The 26,689-nt window shown below is 44.7% G+C and overlaps 4 protein-coding genes and 1 long non-coding RNA gene across 5 annotated transcripts; all 5 read left to right on the top strand.

Moving 5' to 3' along the window:
• Nucleotides 1–10,019: 10,019 nt before the first annotated feature.
• LOC100821377 lies at nucleotides 10,020–13,830 on the top strand. Its single transcript, XM_003562458.4, has 4 exons — nucleotides 10,020–10,299; nucleotides 10,411–11,413; nucleotides 12,224–12,444; nucleotides 12,883–13,830. The coding sequence occupies exons 1-4, from the start codon at nucleotides 10,087–10,089 to the stop codon at nucleotides 13,552–13,554; spliced, it is 2,109 nt and encodes a 702-aa protein (XP_003562506.2). The 5' UTR covers nucleotides 10,020–10,086; the 3' UTR covers nucleotides 13,555–13,830.
• A 4,702-nt stretch (nucleotides 13,831–18,532) lies between these two features.
• On the top strand, nucleotides 18,533–20,377 carry LOC112269781. Its single transcript, XM_024456915.1, has 3 exons — nucleotides 18,533–18,726; nucleotides 19,710–19,992; nucleotides 20,079–20,377. The coding sequence occupies exons 1-3, from the start codon at nucleotides 18,682–18,684 to the stop codon at nucleotides 20,375–20,377; spliced, it is 627 nt and encodes a 208-aa protein (XP_024312683.1). The 5' UTR covers nucleotides 18,533–18,681.
• A 200-nt stretch (nucleotides 20,378–20,577) lies between these two features.
• LOC112269843 lies at nucleotides 20,578–21,136 on the top strand. The gene is made up of 3 exons (XR_002962020.1): nucleotides 20,578–20,609; nucleotides 20,700–20,767; nucleotides 20,855–21,136. It is a non-coding gene; the product is annotated as an uncharacterized LOC112269843 (long non-coding RNA).
• A 36-nt stretch (nucleotides 21,137–21,172) lies between these two features.
• On the top strand, nucleotides 21,173–23,068 carry LOC100821079 (elongation factor 1-beta). The gene is made up of 6 exons (XM_003562457.4): nucleotides 21,173–21,325; nucleotides 21,577–21,693; nucleotides 21,798–21,873; nucleotides 22,283–22,385; nucleotides 22,489–22,602; nucleotides 22,763–23,068. The coding sequence occupies exons 1-6, from the start codon at nucleotides 21,240–21,242 to the stop codon at nucleotides 22,921–22,923; spliced, it is 657 nt and encodes a 218-aa protein (XP_003562505.1). The 5' UTR covers nucleotides 21,173–21,239; the 3' UTR covers nucleotides 22,924–23,068.
• Nucleotides 23,069–23,926: 858 nt separating this feature from the next.
• On the top strand, nucleotides 23,927–26,671 carry LOC100846888 (pre-rRNA-processing protein ESF2). Its single transcript, XM_003562456.4, has 7 exons — nucleotides 23,927–24,372; nucleotides 24,913–24,964; nucleotides 25,217–25,284; nucleotides 25,529–25,618; nucleotides 25,716–25,846; nucleotides 26,107–26,244; nucleotides 26,326–26,671. The coding sequence occupies exons 1-7, from the start codon at nucleotides 24,114–24,116 to the stop codon at nucleotides 26,347–26,349; spliced, it is 762 nt and encodes a 253-aa protein (XP_003562504.1). The 5' UTR covers nucleotides 23,927–24,113; the 3' UTR covers nucleotides 26,350–26,671.
• Nucleotides 26,672–26,689: the final 18 nt, after the last annotated feature.

Below are 26,689 nucleotides of genomic sequence, written 5' to 3'. Positions count from 1 at the left end.
ATGAAGAATAAGGTTTCACCTAAACCAGCTCCACACTTCAAACCCCCCTTAATAGTACGGCGTTCCTATACCCAAGTGAAAGAAAAAGCTATGGAAAGACCTATGAAGAATGCTATGCTTCACGTTCTTCACCGTTCTTCGCTGAGTTCTTCATACTTCACACCAGTACCTGTACTTCAATTTTTAGGGGTCATCGATGCTGGGTAAACCAATTCTTCTAAGGAACTAAAACTTGAAACACTCAGTGTAACTCGTTAGTTCCTCAACCATGTTGTCATCATTCATCCAAACCCATACAGGGGCAAGGTTTCCCTTTCAGGGCGCTCTTCTATAGCCAAGCCGGCCTCCTTTTGGGGAAAGTGGATGTTCCCCTTGCTTATTCTTCTTCCCTCCTTGTCTTGTTTCACAGTGGTCAAGGACGGCGAGGTGTCGACCTCGCGTTGGCCGCACGGACGCCAAGGACGCCCTTGAGGCCTATAAAATGGAAACAGGGGTGTTCTTGGCTGTGCTTGGGCACTAGGGAGGGATTCCAATCCTTAAAAGATGAATCAGTGGGGGGAGGGGGGACTAGGGAGGAGATCAAGGAAAATGAAACTCTTGTGTTCTTAGAGTGAGAGAGGGGATGTTCTTGGCTGTGCTTGGGCAAGAAACCTGTTGGGGGCGAAGCCCCTTTTAAGTGGCCTCGAAATCTGACCGTTATGTGTATTTCGTGCAGTGACAGGAGGAAGTTCCGGCGATTTGGAGAAGGTTTCGGCCAGGTGGAAGGTCAGCTGGAAGTTCCGCCGATTTAGAGGAAGTTCCGCAAATTCCACTGAGGGTAACCGAGAGCACCCGGAGATTGGGCCGGAAGTTTCGGTGCCTGGAGAGCTAGGTGCACTATAAATGATTTTCTGAATTGTCTTTTCTCTCTCACATTTTGGGTAGGTTCTATGTGAGTGCAAATATGATAAATTTGTGTACGTGATTCACCCATTACCTTTCCACGTGGACTTCCTCGTTATTGTACGAAATTCCTACGATTCGATATAAATAAAAAAACGCTAAACACCGCTACGTTTTTTTTCTTTTGTGACATTTGATATCAGATGTGAAACACTCGAGGACACGGTTAGTCCACGAGTTATGTTCTCGTTAACACCAAAACACCAGCTTGGGACCCGGTAGAATCCTACACCGGTAAATACTTGCATCTGTATTTCAGCGTTCACTAAAGTTACCGGTGAATAAAAAAAACCCGTGTGTTCAATGCGTTTGGGACAAGAGCATGAGATGCAGCACAGCCAGATTGTTTTCTTTTGAATTCACCACAAATTCATTGCAGAAGGCCACCAAGTAATCAGATCAAATCAACACACATACCAAGAAAATCGCAAGAAAATTCAATCAATCGCAGGCGTTGAATCCCGTCGTGGCAGCAATAGCGCCGCCGTTGTATCCCGTCGCCGACGCTGCCGTCCCGCCGGATCCCGCTGCCGCAGCTGCCACCTCGTCGCTGGATCATGTCGTCGTCGCCGCATGGGGGATCTCATCATCGCTGCCGCGCTGATCCCCTGCCCGTCGCTAGATCCTGTCGCCGTCACCGCCACCGTGCAGGGGAGCTCGTCGCCGCCGTCGCACGGGGTCACCGCCGCCGCCGCGCGGATCCTGTGCTCGCTGCCGCCGCCACCTATCCATCGTCGGATCGTCCCTCTCCTCGCTCCTTCCGCCTCGATCCTCTATGTTTCCGATGGAAAATTATTCCCAAAACGAGGGAAAAATAATACTGAAACGACCACGCCTACTGTCTTCGTCTAGGAGCGGCCGCGCCTGGTGTCTTCGGTGCCGCCTGCATGCCCAGGCGCAGGCAGAGGGGACGGCGGCTGGTGTGGCTCGGCTCGAGACCCGCTCCAGGAGCTAGTTCTTCTTCGAAGGAGAAGAAACCTTTTTCGATTCCCTGCATCGATCTCGTTCGCGAAGAGGATAAGGAGATGCGGATGGGGAAGTACGACGGGGGGCGCCGTGCGGTCCTACACGCACTGCCCCAGAGTCCCAGACGACAGTCCCGCAGGGTCCGGTCCGCCTCGCCTCGCATACCAGTACGTGCTCGCCGAGGCCAGCCTGCAGGTGGAATCGTGATGCTACAACAGAACAGGAAAATGGAATTTTTTTTGCTGTTTTTTTAGGGAAGATCCTGGGCGCCGCGGGTCGTCTTCCCGAGCTCCGGCCACGCGCAGCCGAGCTCGGAGTGCATCCATGGCCTCGACAACCCTGCTGCGAGGAGCTCCTCGACTTTCCGAGGCCGGTGCCGCCACCACCCGAACCATCCGTGCTCCGTAGTCGCCGCACCCCGCCGCTCCTCACCGCTAGCAGAGTCACAGAGAAGCCGTCGCCGCCCTGTACTAAGAAGTGAGCACGAGGAAGAAGAAAGAAGGGAAAAACGAACAGATTTGCTATTGCACAGGCGCCTGTTTTTTTTTTTTTTTGTTTCGGTCGACCATCTCGTCTGTTCGTTATTGCTGTGAGATTCCTGCTCCGTGGTGGGCCTCTCTGTCTTTTTTTTTTCTCTTTAGTCACAGCCGCCTTCCCCTTTTCATTTCCCCTTATCAAGTTGGTCACTTGGTCTGGAGGCAAAGCGGTGAGGGGGAGCGGCGATTTTACGCCGGTAGGGTTTCGAGCGGAGGCGATTGTCGCCGGCGGAAGGGGGCTGGCAACTTGCTGTGTGCTGTAGCGGTGGGTTGCGTTCTCCCGGCGGAGGTAGACCAGAGGCGAGGTCCTGGTCAAACTCAGGCGGCCCGCTGTCGCTGCTGGAGTTGAGGGGTTGTTAGGCGGTGATGGCCGGAGTAGGGGGTTGAGTTGCCGCTTTTTTTGGCGGTGAAATCAGTTCTGCGAGGTTGCTGCTTGCTCTCTGTGCGTCCTGCTTGAGTTGCGGGCGGTGGAATCACCTCGGCTTCGTGACTCGTGAGTTCTCCTTCTCCTGACTCTCCTCCTTTTCTTCTGTGATTTTGTGTGTACGCGCGCGTGTGCTTTGCGATTTTTGCTTGGTATCTAGCTAGCTATATTCTGTGGTTTTGTATGCTCGAGAATGTCTGTGGCCCCGTCTCACCTTGGTATATGAGCGCAACTCAACAAGCAGAGTTGGTTGGTGTGTTTATTTCTAGAGAATAGCTGGGAATACATGTGGCGGCAGTGGGGATTCATAGTGCAGAGGTGGGTTTGCTGCATTTTTTGTGTGCAGTTTGTTGCCGAATAAGCAAGAGTCGTATGTTGCAGTGTAGATATCTCATATCTAGTGGGGATTGACAGGTGTGGGTGTTTATATCTGCAGACCCTTATATATGGGGCTGTGGATTGAGAGTGATTTGAGGCACATGTCATCTCAGTGTGGGATGGGGGATGGGGAGTTCAATTGTTCCTGCCTTTTTTGGGTTTCTGTAAGTTGAGAAGTGGGAGCTGTGGCGTTTTTAGACAGATGAAGTGGGAACTGGGGGCTGCAGTTGGATGAAATGTGTCAATGGATTCAACATCCAGTCTATCTATTTTCATGTGTCAAGGCATGAAGTGGGAGCTGCAGTGTGGTGATTTCATGCCTTTTATGTTGTCTAATTGCAGTGTCAATGGATTCAACATCCAATCTATCTGGTAACAATGACCCAAATGGTGATGATGGGACTGATGAAGAAGATTATTCATTGCCAGCTACTCATGATTCCATCAACGATGTCGACACATACCTGTTGTTGAGGCAATTGATGATCACTCATTTCTGAACGAGCTCAAGTTGATCGTATGGGTTTTACTTCCATCTGTGTTTTTTAATGGTATCTCCATGTGTTCTTTAAGTAGCTGTCAATTACACCCTTATAGTGTTATTTTTCTAGTTTGGTAAAACTGTCGAAAGGAACATGAAGAGTAGGATAGTTCGGAAGGAGCAATTTAAGGTGTGGCATCTTTCTCTCTCGTTATACTATTGGCCCCCTTATTCCTTTTTTTTCTTGTAATTTTGCGGCTCTGTTAGTGTGTTCAAGGGTAGTTCCATTAGTTTAATCGATCCTGTAGTCCTTTTGTGTTCCATGTATAACTGAACATTGCATCAATTTTAATCGTCACCTTCTTATTCATGTTAAGTTTTGGGGGTTTATAGCTTGCAACTCTATCTGTGCCGAGTATATACTGAAACTTTGCTGCTATTTTCTCTAGTTCCATTTTTATTTTTATTTATTTATTGGCTCAGTTATCTGTGTATGTACCGAATCTGTGCTTACTTTTGTTTTTGTAGTCCAGTAGATCTATTAATTAGGCATGTTTCTTTTCTTCTGGGGGGATTTTTTCTTCTAGCATTATTTGGTCTGACTGTACCCTTTATCTTTTGAAGAAACTGATCTTTTTATCCACAATATCAGTGATCTGGTATATGTGACTCATTGTGTTTTAATTTTCTTTTCATTTTGCAAATTCAATATTAACTCATTTTATTCTTCATGTCAATAACCAGTTGTCTGCCTTTTCTAGCTGAAATCTTGCTTTCGTAACAACATGAGGCAATGGGGTGCGGGCCGCCATGTTCACTAGGTCCTTTTTCCTAGTTTTTATTTGTATTGCTTATTATATATTACTCCCTCCGGTCCATAATAATTGTGTCAAGACTTAGTACAACTTTATACTAAGTTAGTAAAAAATCTGAGACACTTATTATGGATCGGAGGGAGTAGCTCATATCTACTTTAGTTTTTCACGTCTTTGTCTACTCTGAATTTTGTAATTCTTTTTAAATTTTCAAATTTTAATTAGAAGCGAAGAACTGAACGGAATTATGTTTCTCCTGCCTCTAAGATTGAATTTGCTTTATCAGTTGCACAACCTGACTTGTACCCCTGCAATTCAAGTGTTTTTACATTGCAATTGCATTTTTAATTGTGATTGATAAAAAAAGGGCTTAAAGACTGAAACACTGTGGAATTGGTTCATAAACTGTGATTATAAGTGCTATATAAGCCAAAAATGTTTGTATTTGCTTTCAAAAATAAGTGCTATGTAAAAACAGTAGTGGTATAACTTGCATACTAAATCTGGCTGGCTAAGTGCTACTCCATGTCTTTATTTGAAATTGCAGATGCTTTGTTCTGTAACTGCACTCCATATACAGTTTAACTTAATGGTGAACTCATGATTTTTTGAGGGCCAATTATAGTGCAATTGCACTGTTGACCCTTCATTAATTGCAATTTCTCTGTTCCAACTAGGGGTGTGTGTGTGTCATCTGCCTAACTTGAACATTTTTTGTTCTCTCATTGACGCCTTGCCAAACAGTAGCGCAACCTACATTCTGCATATTTGCAGTTGCACCGCTGACTTTCACTAATTGCATTTGCATTTTTTTGTCCCAACCAGGGGGTGTTATATGCATTAACTTGAATATTTTGAGTCTGTAATTGATGCACCGTGAAACAATAGCGCATTTTACACTCTGTCTAAGCGCAATCGCACTGTTGACTGTCATTAATTGCAATTGCAATTTTTCTGTCCCAACTAGTGGGGTTATATTTGCCTAACTTGAACATTTTGTTCTCTTTTTTGATGCACTGCCAAACAGTATCGCATTTTACATTATGTTTTATCGCAATCACACTGGTGACTATTGATTGCAATTTGCAATTTTTTTGTCCCAACTAGTGGGGTTATATTTGCCTAACTTGAATATTTTTGTTCTCTTTTTTTATGCACCGACAAACAGTACTGCAAGATATACTCTGGCTAAGTGCAATTGCACTCTTGATTTTCATTCATTGCAATTGCAGTTTTTGTCCCAACTAGTGTGGTTATATCCCCTAGCATGAATATTTTGTTCTTTTTTTATGCACTCCTGTATATGTCCCTCTATAGTCAGAGCTTGCAATTCAAATCTTTTTCATAACTTCTAGATACCATATATTTCTAGTTTGCTCAATTTCAGCACTGGCCTTTTAGAACTGCATCACTGAATTTAAGCAAATCCAATTGCACATTTATGCAATTTCCCTAGTTTAATAAGGATGCCTTTTTGTTAGTTTTTTTGTCTCCGAATGTGTGATCAAAATCTATGCACGGCAGTAGGTTTTGAACATCAAATTTTCTTTTTCTTTATTTTCAATGTTTGATGAACCCAGATCGAACATAACATGTGTAATGCAGCAGGTTTTTGCAAGTTTTTGCACTACAATTTTAGATATAGATTTGAAGATTTACATTTGCAAATTGTGTTCTTGATCTCTGCATACTTTGACTTTGTTGATTTCTCCCCCTTTTCCCCTCTGCCTGCAATTACTTACTGTAGCAAGCACGAGCTGCTGAAATTGGTTCCTGGTTACAAGTCCAAGCTAGTGTACTACTCTGTTAATCTATCTCCTCCGATTAGGTCGCTGCAGCTGATTGATTGATTCATGCACAGGCACTCATCTGATGCCCCTCTCCAACTACATTCTACTCTCTGCAATTCGAATGTTGTTTCTGTTTCAGATTTAGTGCTTCGATATCGTTTCCTTCATATTTTTATTTTTCTTTGGGTGAAAAACAAATGGTGCTTATTCTGAAACTCACAAGTGTCCTAGTACTTGTAACATCTATTTTCCGGAACCAAAAATAACTTTGTCCATGCATACCAGGCATCTATGCTAGAGAGCCGATATGATCATTTATGCTAGAGAGCCAGAGGTGACAGAGGTGGCAAGGTTAATTCAGTTCCGTATCGATTTTGATGGTCTTATGGCCACAGCGGGGTCAACCTTGTGGAAAGGATTTGTCCAGGAAGCTCGATTGAAGAAGAACCAGCACATTTATGTGCTTATCTTCAAGGAAATGTCACATTTAGTTTTGTTAAGAAGCTTGGTTAAAATAGCTAAATAGTAGTTTTTGCTTGGGCTGTCGACTTATATGTTTATCTTCTAAGGTATGCTCACTGAACTTAGCACCTATACGGTTATAACGTACTTATGTATTTTTAGCATGTACTGTGAAGCATTCTGGTTACCCTTGTGATTATCTATAAGAACAGGGTCTGTCTAATGCTAGCTAAATAACATCAGGATACTCACCGGCATCGTTGGGTTCCTCATCAACCTCGGGTTCAAGCACATTGCCGTGTCCGCGCTCATGGAATCCAGCAGGTACGTGCTCCTGCTCAGCAAAAGCTCATGGAATCCAGCAGGTACGTGCTCCTGCTCATTCTTTTGCTGAGCACGACAAAGATGTTATGTATGTTTGTCTCTAGTCAGTGCCGTGTCTGGAGTCTGTCCTCCCCAAATATTCAATTCAGGTTCATGTCCGAGATCTTGCAGCAAAAGTCTCATGTGCTTTTGGAGGGTTTGTTCGGCATATGCAGCTACTAGACGGCCTTCTTGGTGTTCGCCGGCTCCAACCTGGCGCCGCTGCTGTTCGCGTCGGCGATCACGCCTTCGTGTCGCTGGCGGCCAGCGGGTCGGGGATCCCAGAGGTGAAGGCATACCTCAACAGCGTCGATGTGCTTGGTTTGCAACATATGTAATTCAAATGACTGCCTGTGCAATATTTGGTTCCGAGGCAGTGAATCATTGGTTTGTTGGGACCAGAACCTTGTATGATATATGCTATGTTGTTAGAATGTAATCTGGGGCTGTCATGTGTGCTGCTATTACATATATATTCAGTTATTTGTTTCTGGCGGCAAAAACAAAAACATATCCCAGGAGGTTTCAAGCTTGTGTGCTAGCTCATATTTGAACTGACTGTTTTTTTTTAATTCAGGTGCCTGGTTTTTTTCAACAGAACAGGCGTCTGTTTTGGAACATTTTTTTAGGTGACTGGTTTGAAAGAAAATTTCAGGCGACTGGTTTAGAAGGCAAAAACAGGCATCTGGGCATTAGACAGACCCACTTAGTTCAGTCAACGGCAGTTCGCCACGCTTGTGGTATAGATGGCATTGGGTACCCGAAACTTGATTACCCGACGGGCATAGACCCGATTAGGTGCGGGTCTGGGAAAAAATGACTCCCGCGGGTCTGTAAATGGGAAAAAATCGAACCCGTTGGGTCTTGTCGTGTCTGGTAGTGCCTTACCCTAACCCGGAAACCCGGTTTCAGAATATGGGTCGGACATGTCAGTGCATTGAGTCACTAAAAATTCGGCCCAACACCCCAGCCCAATACATAAGCCCAGCCCAACTAAAAACCTAGCGCTTATTCTCATCCCGATTCCTCCACTCCTCCCCAGGAGGCCAAGACCCAGCCGCCCCTCGGTCTCTCTCTCCTTCCTCTCGGTCTTTCTCTCCCAGGTCCCGGATCCCATCTCTCCCCGGTGCCGATCGCATCTCTCCGGACTCCCCAATCCCCATCGGCCGCGGCCAGGAACTAGCAGCGGAGCCACCGGCCAGCCCGCCTCAAGAAATCTCCGGCCGCCGCAATCTCCTCTGGCTGCTCCCCTTCCGGCCTTGCCCCAGTCCCTAATCTCCATCCGCGCGCCATGGCAATTCGAAGCTACAGAGAGCGAGACCGGCGAGCACGAGGCTGACGAGGAGCTACTCCGACGGCGAGCCCCTCGCTGGATCTGGCCGTGCACCGCTGGCTTTCGCTCCGACCCCAAGCCCATTCTCATCGCCATCACCGGATGCTTCTTACTCCATTGCTATCGATGTGCTGGTTCGGGTCGGGTATACCCGTGGGTCCACGAGACCCGAATCGGGGCCGGGTCTGGGGAAATATTAGACCCGGTACCGGGTCCGGATCACGGGGCGGACGGCCAGGTACGGGTTTGGTATGGCTGAACCCGGCCCCGAACACTCCGGGTGCCATCCAGACGTAGTGGTACTGATTAGTAACGGTTAGCAAAAGTTGACATGATCTCGAACCTAGCCACAAATATGGTACTATTCTCCGGTTAAAAAAAAATGGTACAATTCTGTAATTTATTCCAAGGCTGCAAATAAGCTTTGAACTCTGACGGTCAACATTATTGATTTACGCATATAAGTTTTTTTTCCAAATATCTAGCTTTATTGATTCAATAAACAAAGTACAAGAGATCAAAATTAAAACAAAAACCAACAACAAAAAACCTAATGAAACTAAAATTTACATCAAGATTTTTTGAAGTAAACAACTCTTGATCCGTCATCTGTATCTTGAAGACTCTTCATGTCTCTGGTGATGAAATTGCATAAGACCAAAGCTGCATAAACTGGACTAACCTTGTAGGTTTTGAATAGCCGCATGAGTCGCTCACCGCAACCGATGAGAACCTAATATCGTTGAACGCACTCTGGCCGCGGACAGACCCCTTGCAAGGCAGGTTGTCGATCTGCTGATTCGTCCCCAAACCAACTAGAAAGAAGACCAAAATAACGAAAAAACAAACCGCGAGATCCGCTAGCTCCATGGAGTAGATCGTGTTGACTACGCCAGGAAGAGGATGGAACCGGGAGACTATTATTCCATATGTCGTCACCTCCTTCACCAAGACGCCGTTACGAGGACACAAAACTTCACAAAGAAGGTAGACAAACTGCAGCCATACGTTGATTTATGATTCTTCTCGTCACCCGATGCCAAATCGGCGGTCGAAGACGAGGGGAACCGGAAGAAAAACGTTGATCCGAAGGCTCCTGAAGGCTAGAGTTCACCTAACTCATGGTGGCTAGGGCTGGGATATTAGAGAACTCTCGCGAGATCACACCCCAGCAGTATAAGTGGCCATCGGGCCTTTTCAAAAAGCGCGAAACCCCACCGAGCTTGGCTCGTTTGTGTCCGGCACAATTTAACAGGGCCAGGCCGGCCCGAGGCCCAGCCTTGGCTGACCCGGCACTGCCTGTTTAATTTTTTTTAGATATGGCCCATCAATCTAAAAAATCTGGTCCAACCTAACTTATTTTTACATTTGGCCCATCATATCAACTAATTGTGGGCCATCAACTCCTCAGTTTTGGCCCAAATCTAAATTGGTTTTTTTTTTTACATTTGGGCATTTGGCCAGACGGGGCTTGCTGGCACTGCCGGGCTTTAACGGGCCCGGGGAAAATAAAATCCCTCCCCTCCGTGTCGAAAAAAAAAAACTACCCTCGCCAATTCCTAGCCTCTTCCCACTCCGGCGGCGCCGGGTTGTGCGATGGAAGCCGAGGGAGGCCAAGGCGATGACGGTGAGGTTAATCAGAAAGGCGGCGAGGCAGTCAAACCGCTACCCCACCAACGCCTAGTCTCTCAGCCAACCAAATCGAAGAAATCAAAGAAAAAGGTATGGAAGGCTTCTCAGAGGGAAGACGAGCAAGGTCGCGAGGTAAAGCCCGACCGAGGTGGAGGCGCTGTACTACCCAAAGTGAAGGTAGGCTCGTCTCCAACCTTTCGCTTCTAGTCTGGACATCAAACAACGTAATCTGACGTCTGTGTTCTTCTTCCCTTCTGGCGGGGGTCGTTCGTGGATCTAATGGAGCAGGACAACTTGCTGAAGAAGGAAATCAAGAAGCTGGAGATGGAAATGAAGGTGGCGGACACCTTGGAGGATAAGGTGGTGCTGGTGCAGATAGAGCGGCGGCTCAACTTGCTCAATATGGTAATGGAGAAGCTGAATATGGGAATGGATGTGATGTCCATCTGTAAGGATAAGGTGGACTTGCTGATGACGGAAATAGAGAAGCTGCATATGGGAATAGAGGTGCCAGCCACCTTGGAGGATAAGGCGGTGCAGAATGAGTGGGGACGCAACTTGCTGATGATGGATATAGAGAAGCTGAGTATGCAAATGGAGGCGGCAGCCACCTTGGAGGATAAAGCGGTGCAGACAGAGCCCGGGCTCAACTTGGAGAAGGCGATGGAGCCAGTAGCAGGTGGAGAGCCAAAGCTGAAGGTTAAGGAGGTGAAGACAGAGCCGGGGCAAACCTTGGAGGAGAAGGCGATGGAGCCAGCAGCAGACGCAGAGCCAGAGCTGAAGGTTAAGGCAGTGCGGACAGAGTCGGGGCTCACCTTGGAGGAGAAGGCGATGGAGCCAGCAGCAGACGCAGAGCCAGAGCTGAAGGTTAAGGCAGTGCAGACAGAGCCGGGGCTCACCTTGGAGAAGAAGGCGACGGAGCCAGTAGCAGACGCAGAGCCAGAGCTGAAGGTTAAGGCAGTGCAGACAGAGCCAGGGCTCACCTTGGAGGAGAAGGCGATGGAGCCAGTAGCAGACGCAGAGCCAGAGCTGAAGGTTAAGGCAGTGCAGACAGAGCCGGGGCTCACCTTGGAGGAGAAGGCGATGGAGCCAGTAGCAGACGCAGAGCCAGAGCTGAAGGTTAAGGCGGAGAAGAAAGACCCTGTGCTACCGCTCAAGTTCCTTCTTTTCATCAAAGGTCTTCACATTGTTGCATGTCGAGATTTTACTGAATATGACCCTAGGAGGAGGGGTTGGATCTGCACGCGTTTTTGTGACTTCAACATTGCCTTCTTCGACATGGATGCAGAGTGTGAGTATTAATTTTATTTATTTGTTAATTGTACATGTAGATTTGGGCTGTTGGTTTAATAAGTTAGCTAGTACTTTTCTTTGTTAGATCATAGCCTTTGTGACCCGGTTATTGATCGGTTAGATGAGCTGCTGCATCCGTTTGCTTTCTGTTAGCGTCGGCGATCATGTGTTGTACCATGCGAGTAGATGGCCACCAGGGCGCACTCTCGATCGTGGGATGGTACGATCCGATAGGAGAGGAGCGCTGTGCCTTTTTTGCCCTGTCAAAAGAAGGGATGTGTCTTTTTTGTTCAAGTTTTCGGCCTTGAGTTAGTGGGTTTTCTTGTCCTTATGGCCTTGCCCATGGCTGTTGGAATCCCACTGGCTTGTTTGTTAGTCGATTTGGGCATCTTGTTGTATAGTTAGATTTCTCTTGTTTTCTGTTCATTTATGGATGTGTGATTTCGATTGTGTTGATGTTAAGATATCGGGGGATTGGCTGACGATGATCTGCAGCTGGGTAGCTCCATGCGTGCTTGATTGTAAGCCAATATGATTTTGTAATAATACCCATGGCTGTGTGTGTATTAGCTTGCATTTGATGGCTTTGGTTATCCAGCAAACTATGTGCTCTGTTTTGCGCCATAAAGTGGCCATCTGATGCTAGGTTGAGTGCTTGGTGAGCTGACATTATCCCACTTAACTGACTGTTGCTGAATTGAAAATCAGCTAGATAATAAATACATACTCCCGGTAGAAAAGCAGCACACATTACACTGAGTCCATTCTGTCTTTTCTGCTTCTGATTTGTGTTGTACTTAATTTACAGCTGACATTATCCGTGGGCCACCACTTAACGAGGTGACCGATTCTCAGCGGCACTCAATTCCGAGTTCATCAGTTAACTTCATTTCATTGAAGATAATTCAATCGGATGATCCGTTTCCAGTAGGTGTGTTTGGTACTGTTCTTGCACGGGATGAGGTTGATTTTAAATGTGTGTATCTATTCAGGCGCGAGAGGGAAGATTCCCAGCATATCTCTTCTGTGGTATGTATTTAATCCTTCTATTTTTTTCCCGAGTCTTAGTTTTTGTTTACTGGTTTTTGCTCACAATGCTGTCAAACTAGAACTCTCTTATCCTTCTTGTCCTATCCTCCTTGCCAGATCCACTGAACAAACTATGTGATCTTCAGTGTGATGAACCAACTTTCCTAAGAATTTGCTTTTGCGTTATGTTCACTTTAACATACAAGTCTCAAATATTTTGCCTCTAAAAAAAAGTCTCAAATATCTTGTCTGTTGCGAGCAATTTATAGTCTACAAGAGCTGCAATAGAACTGGGGTTCTCCTAGTTGAAAATGTGTTTGAATTTATCTGATCAGTCAAACTTGGTTTGCTTGTCATGTACAACTATAGTTGGATATAGTTTGTTCAACTATGCAGAGCCATTATGAGATTTAATATTTTTGTTGCATGCCTGTGCAGGGGGACATGTTAGCTTTGACAGGTCCATGTCGTGCACTGTGCCTGTCAGGAGGTCGTTTGTATTTTGAGATCAACCTGAAGATCAAGGGAGCTGATATCACTGATGACAGAGATTTCAGCAAAGGTGTCATCATACATAGTGAAGTCCCCTTTGCTATGCAACCGACGACTAAACTGCTAAGCAGTTGGCGGAGTACAGTGGAACTGGTATTATCACCTATCCCATTTCCTGTAGCAGCTACTATTGAAGTTAACATTTTGAATGGACCACGTGGTGTACCTTTCAATGGAAAAATAACTGCTTGGACTACTGGAAATGCTGACAATCACATCATTCTGTATGAATATGATGATAGCAAGGAGGCAGGGGCCTGTGTTGTTGAAGATAGTGGGTCTGTTGTCTTAAGTTGTAACTTGGTAGCTGTTCCTCTTCCCATCTGTTTATCTGATGAAGTTGATGAAATTGTGCTCAATATCTGTTTCTTTACTGATGATGGGGCTGGACGCACCTCGGTCGCTCTAGAATACCCTGAAGAAGAGAAGGTCTGCCATCATGGTTCTTCTGAGCTGCAGGTGAAGGTTGCTTGGACTGCCATCTTTATAAAACCAGTGAGTGATGAAATCATGAAAAGGCGGTCTGCTGAGCCCAAAAATTCCTTCAAGCTCTATTAGGCCGAAGATGTATATAGAAAATGGTGGTGTTCGCTTTTTTATCTATGTTTTGGGGTTCATTTTCGTTGGAACTCTGATGTGATCTTTGATGGCATGGTAGCTTCTCCCGGGTACCTGTATAGATATTTTCAAGTGTTAATGTTTTCAAATCATGTCGCCCTGAAACAATTATTATTTTAGTCAGTTACTTGGTTCTTAAGCAGCTGTTGTTTCTAGCAGACAGTCTTTGATATCACATTTCATATGGGAATGTTAGCAAGATATTTTTCTTAAGCAGCTCAGGAGGAATTAGTTACTTTGTCAGACCATAGGTCAAGTTGTTTATCCTTGCATAGTTGCATGCTGTAAGATGAACTTACGAATTTGGTGCAGTACTAACCCTAAGTCAAGTTGTTTATCCATGTATATTATGGAGTGACGTTCTCTTTTATGGAATATAAGTTGCCCTATGATTGAAGGCACTTTTTCTTCGTACTAAATACTGTACATAATTATGTGAGGTGTTTGTGCGCAAATAAACACTTGTGTGAATGTTAGTTGTTTCTCCGTAAACTAGGCCTGCTCAGTGTTGATGGTGGTGTACTGAGTTTGTGAACAAGCATTTGTTAGTGCCCAATGCTGCAGCCCGGTTGTTGCAGTCTTGATAACTTACAAACATTTATAATGGCCGTCCAGCTCGCAGGCTAGCGCAGGCTGGCCTTCTAAAAGATCTCTGGTACTGTGTCTAATTCCGAAGTCAGCGACGGGCAATAGAAAAATAAATGCAATAGCTAAATGATGGTCCGCGATATCGGTCAGTCACAAACTTTGTGTTTGTGGATGGAATCTCCACCAAGAAGAGTTAGAATGGCAGTTCTCGCTCCTTGAGTGGTACCAAATAAATGGTTACTCGAATCAGGGTTTTGGGCATAAAGGTTCCACTGGCCCGTCAAAAGGAGCCCCAACCCTTGAGGATAGGGTAATACATCTAAGAAATTATTCCATCGAATGTAGTCCCTCCTGGATGCGGGAATAGCAACATGAATTAAATGTTTGTCCAAACTAAAGAACTTACCCCGAAAAATCCTTACAAATGATGATTGGTTTTTGAACAGGAAAGACTTGGTGCAGGGTGGCCGCACGCCGGAGGTGGGCCGTCTCCACCCGCGCTGTGTTCTACAGTACGTGCCTCGCCGCCTTACATCGAAAATGAAGTTTTGCACAATCTCATACTTATATGCACCACACGTTTTATATGCACAAATACGTAAACAGTTTGCAGGTTTTACATAAAAATGAAGTCTTGCACCGGATACAACGTGAATCAAACCAGCGCACTACTAATAACCATCTTCTTCCCCAGGGGATCGAGGATTCGACCAAGGCCAAAGAGGAGAGAAGACGAGACAAGGAGGCATCAAGAAGCTATATGTCGCCGCTCACGTTCTGTCTTTTACCTTCTTCTTTTTTTGTAAGGGCAAACACGTTCTGTCTTTTACCTTCTTCTCTTTTTTTAAGGGCAAACACGTTTCTGGATCGAGTCCTCACACCTTCATGGACCTGTTGCTTTATTAAGAGAGAGCATTAATTTTGAACCTAAACTAGTATATGTATATGGGCCGGGCCACCTAAACTTCGGGGGCCCAGTCACGCACCGGCCCAGGGGTATATATAGGAGGCTATATATGTAGCCGCCTGGGCCTGGGGATGATACGGGGCAGTACACGAACAGATCCCATCGCACTTGTCGCCGACCCTAGCGATCGCGATGACGGCGCGACGCAGAGCTCGCCGCAAGCCCCCCGTGACATCTCGCCTAGCTTGCAGCTGCAATCTTGCACAGACCAAACACCCGCGCGCGGCAGTCTGCATACGCAGATCGACCGCGAACACAAGACGAGTCAGACGGCATCAAGACAGCAGCGTCACAACGGGAAGCCGGCAACTTCTTTTCCCACCGAATCAAGGTTAAGGTTAGCGCTTTATTCAGATCATCAGATGGATGGAAATTGTTGCAGATTTGTTCTAATGTTGTGTTTCTTTTATTCTTTTTCGGAAACATACTACTCTCTCCGTTCAAAATAAATGCTTTAAACGGAGGGACTAGTATAAAATTTGTTTGATAGCGGATCAAACCAATACTTCCTACTTAATTATAAATTTGGGCATCTTTGAATACCTCATGGATGTATTTGTACCGTGCTTTGGGTAATTTAAATATTATTATGTTTGTTGTTGGCAAGTTATATATTTAGAGTAAAAATTTGCTCGTTACAATTTTACATTGGAATGAAAAATGTTATATATGTGACCACCCTAGCTCTGAACCCTAGATACGCCACTGGTTGGGAGCAATGATGGCGCTGCGGCGGCGACGAGAGGCAGGGCCCGGATCGGGTAGCCTGAGGATGGGTGATCAAGTGGCGGCGCTGGCCGCCACGAGGGAGGGCACAGGGGTCCATGCCTGTCGCCCCGCTGCGCGCCAAGAAATCATCCCAAGGTACATGTTCTTCGCCTTCTTTTTTGTGGTCAGATTGCTGCGAGTTTTGTTCTTGTGTGTGTGCGCCAAATGGATGCTTCGTATTCCTCTCATGGCTTGGTTGATTTTGGGCATGGTTAATAGCAAAAGATACGAAGTCGTGCATTATGTTTAACTTTCCCTTCTAGAAAAAATTATGTGCATGTATGCTTGTGGCTGGGACGCGACCGAATCATACGTGCTTGTGGCGCCCGCGGCAGCCCGCTCAGGCCTGTTTGGTATTAGAGTTTTTGAGGTGTTTTTTAGGGTATTATCCACTTCAAATTGAAAACACTACAAACCCTAAATGGTTGTTTGGTAGGAAAGGATTTGGAGGGAATTATCCCTAGTTTCTCAACAAAACACTTCATTTTTTGTACCAATTAAAACGCTTGTCAAACTAATATCAGAACACTAGTGACTAAAAAAATACACCTCCATAGTGGGTAGTAACTTATGTGTGGTGTCATGCATTGTGTCATTAATTGTGTTGTAAACTCACTCTCTTTTAATTTATTATCATGTCATGTCATCAAAATGCCTAGTTGGTATCTATGTTACTACTGTCAAAATTACCTGTGCTACGACTAGTCTTTTGCGGGCAAAGCAGACGTGCCGGATTGCCGGCTGAACAAGCGGTTGGTATCCTGACGTGTGGGACCGATAGCTATAAATAAAGCCTGGGATTTTTTACCTCGAAATTTGAGTTGTTTGGATGGAGCTGGACTCGTACATGCTGGTAAAATGTCGGGCTGATTTTAAGCACGAAGGTGTGGCCGTCCGCTCGAGCGCACCAAGAGTTTGGTTGAGGACTTGAGGTTCGCTCGGAAGAAAAGAAAAAAAGAAAAAAAAAGCGGGACTAGCGACCGTGCGCGCCGCTCGCTAGCGATATGGAGCGGCCACACCCTGTTGATAATGAAATGAAACGAAACGATTTTATTCTATACAAATTAAATAGAATGAAACGGCTTTAATTTTTTATTCAAGGAAGGAACCACCTGTAACCATTCCTTCCATTTTAGTACCAACTAATTATTATTTCCTTCGATATTAAATTGTTGTCAAAATATTACACGTGTCTATATGCTTTTTAAGAATAGATACATTCGTATTTGGACAAATTTAAGACAAGAATTTAGAATCGGATGGAGTACACTTTTTAAAAATGAGCTGGTTAGACATAAGAAATATTCCCTTTTAAAGAGCCATACGGTTCATTCCACTTTTCTACATTTTAGGAACCAAATACAAAAATCATCACACATTTTAGACATTCAATTACCTACTCCTAAGTATATCATGTTACTGCATGAAGATAGTATTGTGGATTGTGCATATGGTATAACCTAAGTTCACATTATGTGCAAATTGGCATACTAGCCAGTCAACTCGAATAAAACTACAACAATCAAGGGAAACTATATACGAACAAACGTAACTCATAAATGATTCTTATCCAATATTATGTGAACTACTTAAAATCATAATAATTTGGAAAGAGAACTTAATTATTGCTGAGTTGGAGACTAACTCATAAATATTCAGTCCCACTCGCAAATGTAGGCGTCCTTGAATTAATTCAAAGAGTTTTGGCTTTAATGTGCATTCTCCATCACATTGTTGAGTTAAGGCGGAGGGAGGACCTTGCCTTAGGAATCTTTTATATCTAAGTAGAAACAATCCACTACTTGATTTTTCTAAACATGCAAGCATGCCACATCATCACATAATTAATTTGTTCACAACTATTTAGTGAAAAACTCATACTTTTGCACATGCATGCATGTTACTTTCATCAAGCTATCCCCACTAAGTGCAGAATGTAAGATTTTATCATACGTTTTCAATTTTGAATACTCTTTATGTTAACTAAAAATTTCTGCAACAACGTACGGGCATCATCTAGTTGAGATCAGAGCAAGGAAGCAAAAAGATGTGATTACGTATTGGTGTCGGTGGATGGTGGATGGAAAAAGAGAAAATAGAAAGGTATATCTTGTCTTATGTTCATAATAATATTCTTTAACTCATGTTTTTTTTAGCAACGCAACAGGTTTCTAATTATAGTAAGAGCATGAACAATGCAGCTTAAGATGATGCTTATAAAATTAAATCAATTTTTTCTTAAGCATCTGTGTTTATTTCTACACTAAATGTGCACCTATCCTATATATCCTATAGAAACAAGCATCAATTCTTAAGCAAAATCCGGTTTACTTTTTGTAAACATCTCACTATTTTTTGGCAGAAAATAAACACCTCACTAAGCACCCATTATACATGCTCTAATAGAGATGAGTCACATCGTATCGTATTGCTTTGCAAAGATATTATAGCATTTAAATTTCAAATCAAATCGCGGGATGCAAACATCCTTTGCCCCAAACTAGCCAAACCAAAAGGGCATTTTAGACCTTTGACGGAACACCCGTGATTCCCATTCTGAAAGTTAACCAGGAAGAGCACCCATTTTCTAAAAAAAAAAAAAACAGGAAGAACACCCGGACCTTCCCCCAAAAAAACCTCCCCAAAACCCTCTTCTCCCTCTTGTCGACGTCGCGCTTCGTGCCGCATTCGCCCCAGGCCCCCAGCCACCGCCTCCTCGCCCGCCTCCTCGCAGTCGATTGATCATGTCTTGCCGTAAGGAGCTTGGCCAGTCCTCTTCTGGTAGTAAGGTATGATTTCCGATTCAGCGTGAGAATACAGGAGCGATGATGGGTGAAGGAGCTAGGTCATGGGATTGCTGGATGGCGAGGAACCTGCGCGCTGCTGGCGGCCTCTGATTTTCGTTTTTCGGTCTTCCCCGTGCGGGTGTGTTCTAGCGGGGAACGAGGGCGCTGCGGCGAGGAACGAACTGGCGCGTAACGGCGGCGAGGAAGGACTGCGGACGGCGGTGCGGCGCGTGCGGGTGTGTTCTAGCGGTGAACGAGGGCGCTGCGGCGAGGAGGACGGCGGGGCGGCGCAAGGAAAGCTGACGGCGAGCAGCGGCCGGGGCAGTGGAGGGAGGTGCGGCGGCCAGGGCAGCGGATGGGCGGCGGATCATTAGGAGACCTCAGTTTATTTTCGTTGATGCCTTGTCCCTCTGCCGTATTCTATTGTAGTGGCAGGTTGAGGCCTATTGGCGATGGTTTTTTTTTCAGATCATCAGGGGACCTCTGCCCCCTGAATCCCTTATGATACAGGTGCTGAAGGTGCTGTTATGTACATTGATTGACTTTGACTGAAGGTGCCTGCTGCTGTTGTTTACTCCCTCCGATCCTAAATTGTTGTCGCAATATTACATGTATCTAGACGCCTTTTAAGAATAGATATATCCATATTTAGGCAAATTTGAGACAAGAATTTAGGATCGGAGGGAGTACATTGTATAGATTTTGTTAACTGAAATCATACCGTCTCTTGTCTTTTCTGTGTACATTGATTGACTCTAGCAGTAGGTTTTGAGATGTTGCTGAAGTAGCTTGGCCATATGTCGAAGTCCGACTTAGAGGCATGCATTAGAGTAGAATTCATAACCATATCTTGTTAATTGTTCTTCATAAGTATCATGCCCCATTCTGCATTGCCGGGTTTTGACGCATCATATCATAGTCAGATTCTGTTTTTCTTTTTAAGGCATGCACTAATGCACTAATGTTGTTGTCTGGTGTCTTACCAGAAGAAGCAGAAGATGAAAGATGCCACAGTGTTTGAACTCGATTTGGGAAATCTTAGGGGTGGCTATGAGGTGTTGCTGTCAGAGATACTCGAGACTATAAAGTCTGAAGTTGATCAAATGTGCGCAAGGCAACCTGCCTTCCAAAGGCTGCCTAAGAGAATCTTCCACAAGCTCTACACCCCCCCAGAGGGGGTGTTTTTAGTTCGGCTAGTACTAAATGATGAAGTGATTACGCTGCTGTTCAGATGGTCAAACCTGTATTTCTTGGGGTTCCACTCAAAAAGTAATTGTTTGTTCATGATTAATGCTTCCTTCTTGTATTATCAACATGATCATGATGCTGTCGTGCTTATACAAAACTCCGTGCAGATATCTGGTATCTGCTTAAGGATTGTGAGAGCTGGGAAGTTCCCCCACGAAGCCAACTATTTTACGATGACATCAAGAGCCTTGGGAAGTCCGGAAACTACCATGATATTGGTGGATTCAACATTATGATTGGCGAGGGACAGTTTATCCACTGTTTTCGCCCGTTCGCTGGAGTTGCTGAAGCATTGAGAACCGGGGGTGGGCTAAAGGCTCTGATCTCTGCCCCCCTGTCCTTTCCAGCTCTTGTTATATCAGAACCGTTGCGTTTCCTGCCTTACAGGGAGTGGATCAAGACATAACTTTCCTGGAACCTGTGCCCATGCCACATCGTTTCAGTAAGCACTTCAACTAATGGTCTCCTATGAGTGTCGCCTATGCTGCTGGCACGCCCTATCATAAGGGCATGGATGATGAGATTAGCTTCGAGCAACTTGCATCTATTCTGGGGCTTCTGCTGATAACCCAATTGGTGCCAATAACTCTTGCTTGGGGGGGGGGGGGGGGGGTAATTCATCAAAGAAAAAATCGGAGGTAAATATTTGATCACCCTGTGTAGGAGATAAGATTAGGTTGCTGACTTAGATGAGATTATGCAAGACCTAATATCATGTTATTCTGTAGTTAGCTGATAGCAAATGGGTGGAGATGAGACAGAAGGGGAAGACCAGCGTCTGTGCTCCACTGGCAAGGTATGTATTGTTGCTTCTTTGATTATTTATCCATCTGTTACCTGTATAGTCTGAATGCTCTGACAATCAGTCTTCTGTTTTCTTCAGCAATATCAAAGAAATCAATGAAGAAGAAATGGTTGACAGAGAATCTATCCCTACCGAGGCTCCCATGGTTGCCTCCTGTTATATCATGTTGGCAATTAGTTTATCTGTAGGCATTGGCTAATTGAGCCATTGCTGGCTACATTGGGAAAGGGAGACTCAGTAGTGGCACTAGATTAGGATCGAAACTGCAATATTAACCGTTCATATATTGGGCTGATATGTCTGTTTTTGGGGTATTCAGAGTTGTCTGCCTACCAAACCATGTTTGCTACGCTGCTTGTCTAGATCATTTCTGGATTTGTAATGATATTCTCATTTAGTTTTCTTGTAAAATATTCTTTTGATTCTCTTACAGTATGCTGGCGGTGATTTATTAAATGAGAATATGGCCGTGTCGTTCTCCGAGCTCCACACCGTCGATGGGCTCAAGGCCCTCGAGAAGCACCTCACCGGCAAGACCTACATCTCCAGGTGAGCACGGCCATACTTGTACACTTGTTGGTAGTCCACTTTGCTCGTCGTAGACGATCAGATCTGTTGGTTCGTAGCGATAGTGCAATGGTTTTCACACTAGATTTGCACCGGTTTTGGTGTGGTGGTGATGGCTGCGATGCTAGATCTTGTCTCCCTTCACTTCAAAGTTTGAGCAAATCTGACAATTTTGCCATTTTGGGGACGACGTGCGTGTGCTTTGCTGATCAGTGTCTGTGATGCTTTTGCAGGGAGCAGATCAGCAAGGACGACGTCAAGGTGTTCGCGGCGGTGCCTTCGAAGCCGGGCGCAGAGTTCTCGAACGCTGCACGCTGGTACGAAACTGTCGCCGCGGCTCTTGGTTCAAGGTATGGGTTTCCCCTGTTCGCTGCTCTACCGGAAGGTGTATGCCTTGCAGATTACACTCTAGAGGGGAGGATGCATGGTTGCTCAATTCGTTTGCTGATTGCAGGTTCCCGGGCAAGGCTGCTGGAGTTAACCTGTCTGTAGCAGGTTCATCATCGGCCCCTGCTGCCGAGGCATCCAAGGTTTGTTCCTATGCATGGCTCGTTCGTTCTGTCAATCAGCCTGTAGATAGTTTGAGAAATTGAGACAATGGTTGTATATTCTGTTTTGAATGCTTTGTGATTTGCTGGGAAACCTCAGGATAGGCAGTGGTGTATGCTATAATCACAACTTGTATTAATGTTAACCTTCCGCTGGCTGGATTGTGGTGATAGTTGTTTTAGTATTTAGAGTTGTGTCTACCAAGCGGTGATTGCTTGGTACACGAGCACTAAAGCTGCTAAGCATTAACTAACTGAAAAAATATCAGGACTAGGATTTTTTTTCCAGTCTTCACTAATATCTCTGGTTTCAAACATTATAGTGCTTGGACATTTTCCTTGTGGTATTGTATACATATTTATATATGCTGTTACAAACTTACACTTGCAGGATGCTGAGGATGATGATGGCTTGGATCTTTTCGGCGATGAGACCGAGGACAACAAGAAAGCAGCAGAGCGTGCAGCTGCCAAGCCTGCCAAGAAAAAAGAAAGTGAGCTTTGCTATGTGCTTAAATTTCCTGCTGAGTGCTAAGCTACTACCTGTTGCATTCTTCTATTCCATATGGTTTATGTGCTAAAAACCAACTTCTTTAGGCGGAAAATCCTCTGCTTTGATGGACATCAAGCCATGGGACGATGAAACTGACATGCAGATTTTGGAGGAGAAAGTCCGTGGTGTTCACATGGAGGGTCTCACTTGGGGTGCATGTAAGCAACTTTTTCATCTATACATTATCTGTGTTGTATTGTACTGATGATAGAGTAGTTTCACAAAATTAACATGCAGTCATGCACTGTTACTATGTATTGTTGTAGCATACTGATGATATAGTCGCAAAATTAACGTGCATTGTTACTGTCTTTGCAGCAAGGCTTGTTGCTGTTGGTGGCATCAAGAAGCTGCAGATCATGATGACGATTGTGGATGATTTTGTGTCGGTCGCCGACCTCATCGAGGAGGTCCTCTGCGCGGAGCCCATCAACGAGTATGTCCAGAGCTGTGACATTGTGGCCTTCCACGAGATCTAAGATTCTCAGACCATCCACTTGTTCTTGCTGCATACTTGGAAGTGGGGATTGGCTGTTTGATCTGGAATCATTTTCCGTCCCCTCTTACAGAAACAGAAATGCTACTGGTTTTATTTTTGAGTGCTATCTTGAGTAATTCAGTCTTTTTTCCTCTGCTAGTTTTGATGAGGGTTTACTGGATGTCTACTGTTTCACGTTAGCTGCGTACTTATGTTTGCTCTTTGGCAAGTGATGATGCGACACTGGGCTTGTGAGACGCGAGTGATTATCCTCGGGAAGATGGCATTGTCGATCAGCACGACCATTATTTACGGGAAGCAATGCATACATCAACGACCTGCTTCTAGTTGCTCGTGTCCAACTTAAATTGGGCAACGATTGAAGAGTTATTGCCTGGCAGAACCCATTTTTCTCTTTGGATGGAAAGAAAGTACACGGTCGTATTGTCCAGAATACCTTCAGGGGAACGGGATGCAATTGTGTGCAAAGATGTTTTTGTTTGATTAATCAAACATCTTCTATTGTTGTCGGTATTGTTCTGTAAATTCATGTTACCAATTTACATTCCCCCTTTTATTTTAGCGAGCCAATTTACATTCCCTAGTACTCACACCATCCACAAAACAACTCACATAGATTATTTTTTTGTTCCACAAAACAACTAGTTTTTCTCTTTGTTCCTGCACCCGGCTAATAACGGTTCATATCCATTTAGTACTAATCTAATACGAGCTGTCGGGCAATAGAAATGAGAGTTGTCTTGGTTTAAGTGTATAAGTCTATATGATGTGTTCTGTGGAATGGAGAGTACTGAATTCAGATTTTTTTTTGTTTTGCTTTTTGAGAGGAGTACTGAATTCAGATGTGTCCTTAGCACATCAGGGCCGTGTTACTTCCCGATCCATGAAGGAACCTTTCAGCCCATCAATGGTGACAGTCTCAGCCCATATCTTCTGGGCTTCTGGCCCATGTTATTGAGGGCAAACCCTCCCCCAAATCCCATCGGACTATCGGAGCACATACACACGCACGCCTATTACGCCTCTCGCCTGCGAGGTGCGAGCTCCTTCACCTGCCGCCGGGAACCGCCCGCGGGGCGCCGCTCAAGCCGCCGCCTCAGAATCACCTTCCACCCCTCTCTCTGAAATCATCGACCCGTGGCCGCATCCCGAGAGCAAGCGCACGTGCCCATGGCGGAGACCAAGGAGGGAGAGTACTACACGGAGGAGGATATGGGCGATGAGGAGGAGGAGGAGGTTCAAGGCCCGGGGAGCGGAGGCGAGGAGGAGGAAGAAGGGGGCGGCAAGAAGAGGAAGCGGCCGCTGGACGGCTTCAGCAAGCGCGGGGTGTGCTACCTCAGCCGCGTTCCTCCCCACATGAACCCGTCGCACGTCCGCCAGATGTTCTCCAAGTACGGCGAGGTGCAGAGGATCTACTTCGTCCCCGAAAGTAATCCCCGTCAATCCGCCATGGAGCGTGCCCCTACTTATGTGTTTTTGTTCTTTTATCCTGAATTGATGCTAGTTTTCTGCAAGTTTAGTGTGTATAAGAGGTGTATAATGTGCTGCAAGCTGCAATGGCTTTCCGGGGGAATTTGCACAGAACAAACGCAGTGGTGTTACCTAGAAAAACAAAACGATGCGTCTCTGTGTGATGTTGATGTCTCTGTTATGCTCTATTTGTAGCTTGTATTTGTGAAAATGTTCTTCTTGATAAAGGTAAAAGTTCGAACATAATGTAGTTATGCTCTATATACCATGCAGTACATGATAGTTATGCTTGTATTTGTGAAAATGTTCTTGCCCCTACTTACAGGATAGTTATGCTCTATATACCATGCAGTACACCGAGTAATGTTTTTCCTCCAATTTCCAGTGCAAAGTGCTCTTCACAATGCTTAGATAACAATAATGGAGTGTTCATTTTCTATATTTGACCATGTAAGAAAAGCATGATTTGCTATATACTAATGTCGACTCTGTCGTCCAGGTCAAGGTCATCGCAAGCATAGTAATGTTCGAGCGAAGGCTTACTCTGAAGGGTATGTTACAATGAAAAAACAGAGATGTGATGCATTAAGAAGCCTTGCTACTTCTCATTTTAATTGTTTCTTCTGAATATCAAAACATGGGCCAATATTTAATACTCCCTCCGTTCCTAAACACTAAAATAGCGACAAGTATTTAGGAACGGAGGTAGTACTTTGCATCCTGGAGTATTCATGTAACCAAGTTTTGAATAATTTTACTACTATTAATTGTATGTCCTCATGCTGTTACTAAAATCTTTCTAGGTGGATCGAGTTTGCAAAGAAAAGTGTTGCGAAGAGGGTGGCTAATCTGCTCAATGGTGAACAAATCGGTGTGTGCTCAGTTCTGTGTTTCATGTGTTTCTCCCATAATCCCATTTGAACTATTCTGCCTTGTCTGTCTCTTCTTCCTCTTCACCAGTCAACCCTCAACTCCGTCTTTATTTTTTGGACCTTAAAAGGGGTTGTTTTGTCAATACATTATCGAATGATATAGTCCTATTGTATGTGCTATAGATCTCTATTCACTTCTGGCAATTGCGAAAAAATATCTGTGCTAATGCTGTATCGTTTTAGGCGGGAAGAAAAGATCTTCCTTCTATTATGACATTTGGAACATAAAATATCTCAGGAAGTTCAAATGGGATGATCTGGTTGGTGAAATAGGTATGCTAAAAGTAAAAATCTGTGATATAGCTATAAGCTTCTGCTTCATTTAAGTGAAGTATTCTATAGATAATCTAATCCTTGGAATACAACGCAGCTGAGAAGACTCATATCAGGGAGCAGAAACTAAACTTGGAGATAACTGCTGCAAAGAAACAACGTGATCACTATCTCTCTAATGCTGAAAAGTCCCGTACACAAAAAATTATTCGAGAGCGCATTAGAAAGGTCTGTTCTCATGTTTAACATACTTCTAGCCTGTATAATACAGGTGTGTATTACAGTCTTGCACCAGTAGCACATGTCAGCATGCTTACCTATTGGAGGATTTGTCTTTTTGCTCTGCGTCATCTTAAGTCACGTGTATCAGTCATGTCTATGGAAAAAAAAATAGTCACAAGCTCTTGAACATCAGATCCCTTTTTATGTTGTTTATTGCAAAGTTCGGCACTGGGTTCTGTATGTGATTTGCTGACATCTGAAAACAGAAGCAGAAGACTGAAGGCAAAGAATCCAATAATGTTCACGAGTCAAAAATCGACCGTCCAATTCGTCAGCAGACTAGACCAGTTGAGGAGAGAGGTCCCAAAACAAAGCCAAAGCTCTCAAAAAATATTTTAGCCGGAGTAAGTGTGCAGCCCTCTCGCAGACTATCTGGCACTACATTTATCTTGATTAGTTGTTTGACCTGCTTCACCGTAATGCAGGTATTCGGTGGTCCATCATCATGATCGGTTTCAATTTCTAGGCATGGATTGAGCACATCAAACTGAACGTTCTAGCACAAGATCAATTGTCTCCATCGCCGCCTGCTCCGTTTTTTTGTAGATTAGGTTGTCCTATTTTGTAACTCAGGTTCCGCCTTTATAGTATTATCGTAGCTGCTGTGCTGTGCCTGTGCTTGGGAGGTCTCACTACAACGGACGCTGATTGCCATTTGCCAGTGATGTATTGTTTCTGCAGTAATACTGAAACAGATTTACACTGTACTGATTTGAAACAATACAGCAATATTTGCTTATGGTATTAGCTGGTCATATGTCACTGTTCTTATTTGTGATCAAGTTTGTG

This window comes from Brachypodium distachyon, chromosome 1 (genome assembly GCF_000005505.3).
Source record: "Brachypodium distachyon strain Bd21 chromosome 1, Brachypodium_distachyon_v3.0, whole genome shotgun sequence".
Taxonomy (NCBI): domain Eukaryota; kingdom Viridiplantae; phylum Streptophyta; class Magnoliopsida; order Poales; family Poaceae; genus Brachypodium; species Brachypodium distachyon.
The sequence above is the reverse complement of the archived record's forward strand: the minus strand, read 5'-3'. Positions and strand labels throughout refer to the sequence as shown.

What these genes read in the sequence shown, in the direction of transcription:
- LOC100821377 (XM_003562458.4), top strand. Translation starts at nt 10,087, where the DNA reads ATGGAAGCCGAGGGAGGCCAAGGCGATGACGGTGAGGTTAATCAGAAA. An exon ending in CTTCGACATGGATGCAGAGT is followed by an intron (nt 11,414 to 12,223) that starts GTGAGTATTAAT and finishes CTTAATTTACAG; the next exon opens with CTGACATTATCCGTGGGCCA. An exon ending in CCCAGCATATCTCTTCTGTG is followed by an intron (nt 12,445 to 12,882) that starts GTATGTATTTAA and finishes ATGCCTGTGCAG; the next exon opens with GGGGACATGTTAGCTTTGAC.
- LOC100846888 (XM_003562456.4), top strand. Translation starts at nt 24,114, where the DNA reads ATGGCGGAGACCAAGGAGGGAGAGTACTACACGGAGGAGGATATGGGC. An exon ending in TGATCTGGTTGGTGAAATAG is followed by an intron (nt 25,619 to 25,715) that starts GTATGCTAAAAG and finishes AATACAACGCAG; the next exon opens with CTGAGAAGACTCATATCAGG. An exon ending in TTCGAGAGCGCATTAGAAAG is followed by an intron (nt 25,847 to 26,106) that starts GTCTGTTCTCAT and finishes ATCTGAAAACAG; the next exon opens with AAGCAGAAGACTGAAGGCAA.
- LOC100821079 (XM_003562457.4), top strand. Translation starts at nt 21,240, where the DNA reads ATGGCCGTGTCGTTCTCCGAGCTCCACACCGTCGATGGGCTCAAGGCC. An exon ending in GCCTGCCAAGAAAAAAGAAA is followed by an intron (nt 22,386 to 22,488) that starts GTGAGCTTTGCT and finishes CAACTTCTTTAG; the next exon opens with GCGGAAAATCCTCTGCTTTG. An exon ending in GGGTCTCACTTGGGGTGCAT is followed by an intron (nt 22,603 to 22,762) that starts GTAAGCAACTTT and finishes CTGTCTTTGCAG; the next exon opens with CAAGGCTTGTTGCTGTTGGT.
- LOC112269781 (XM_024456915.1), top strand. Translation starts at nt 18,682, where the DNA reads ATGTCTTGCCGTAAGGAGCTTGGCCAGTCCTCTTCTGGTAGTAAG. An exon ending in AGTCCTCTTCTGGTAGTAAG is followed by an intron (nt 18,727 to 19,709) that starts GTATGATTTCCG and finishes GTGTCTTACCAG; the next exon opens with AAGAAGCAGAAGATGAAAGA. An exon ending in CTTGGGGTTCCACTCAAAAA is followed by an intron (nt 19,993 to 20,078) that starts GTAATTGTTTGT and finishes AACTCCGTGCAG; the next exon opens with ATATCTGGTATCTGCTTAAG.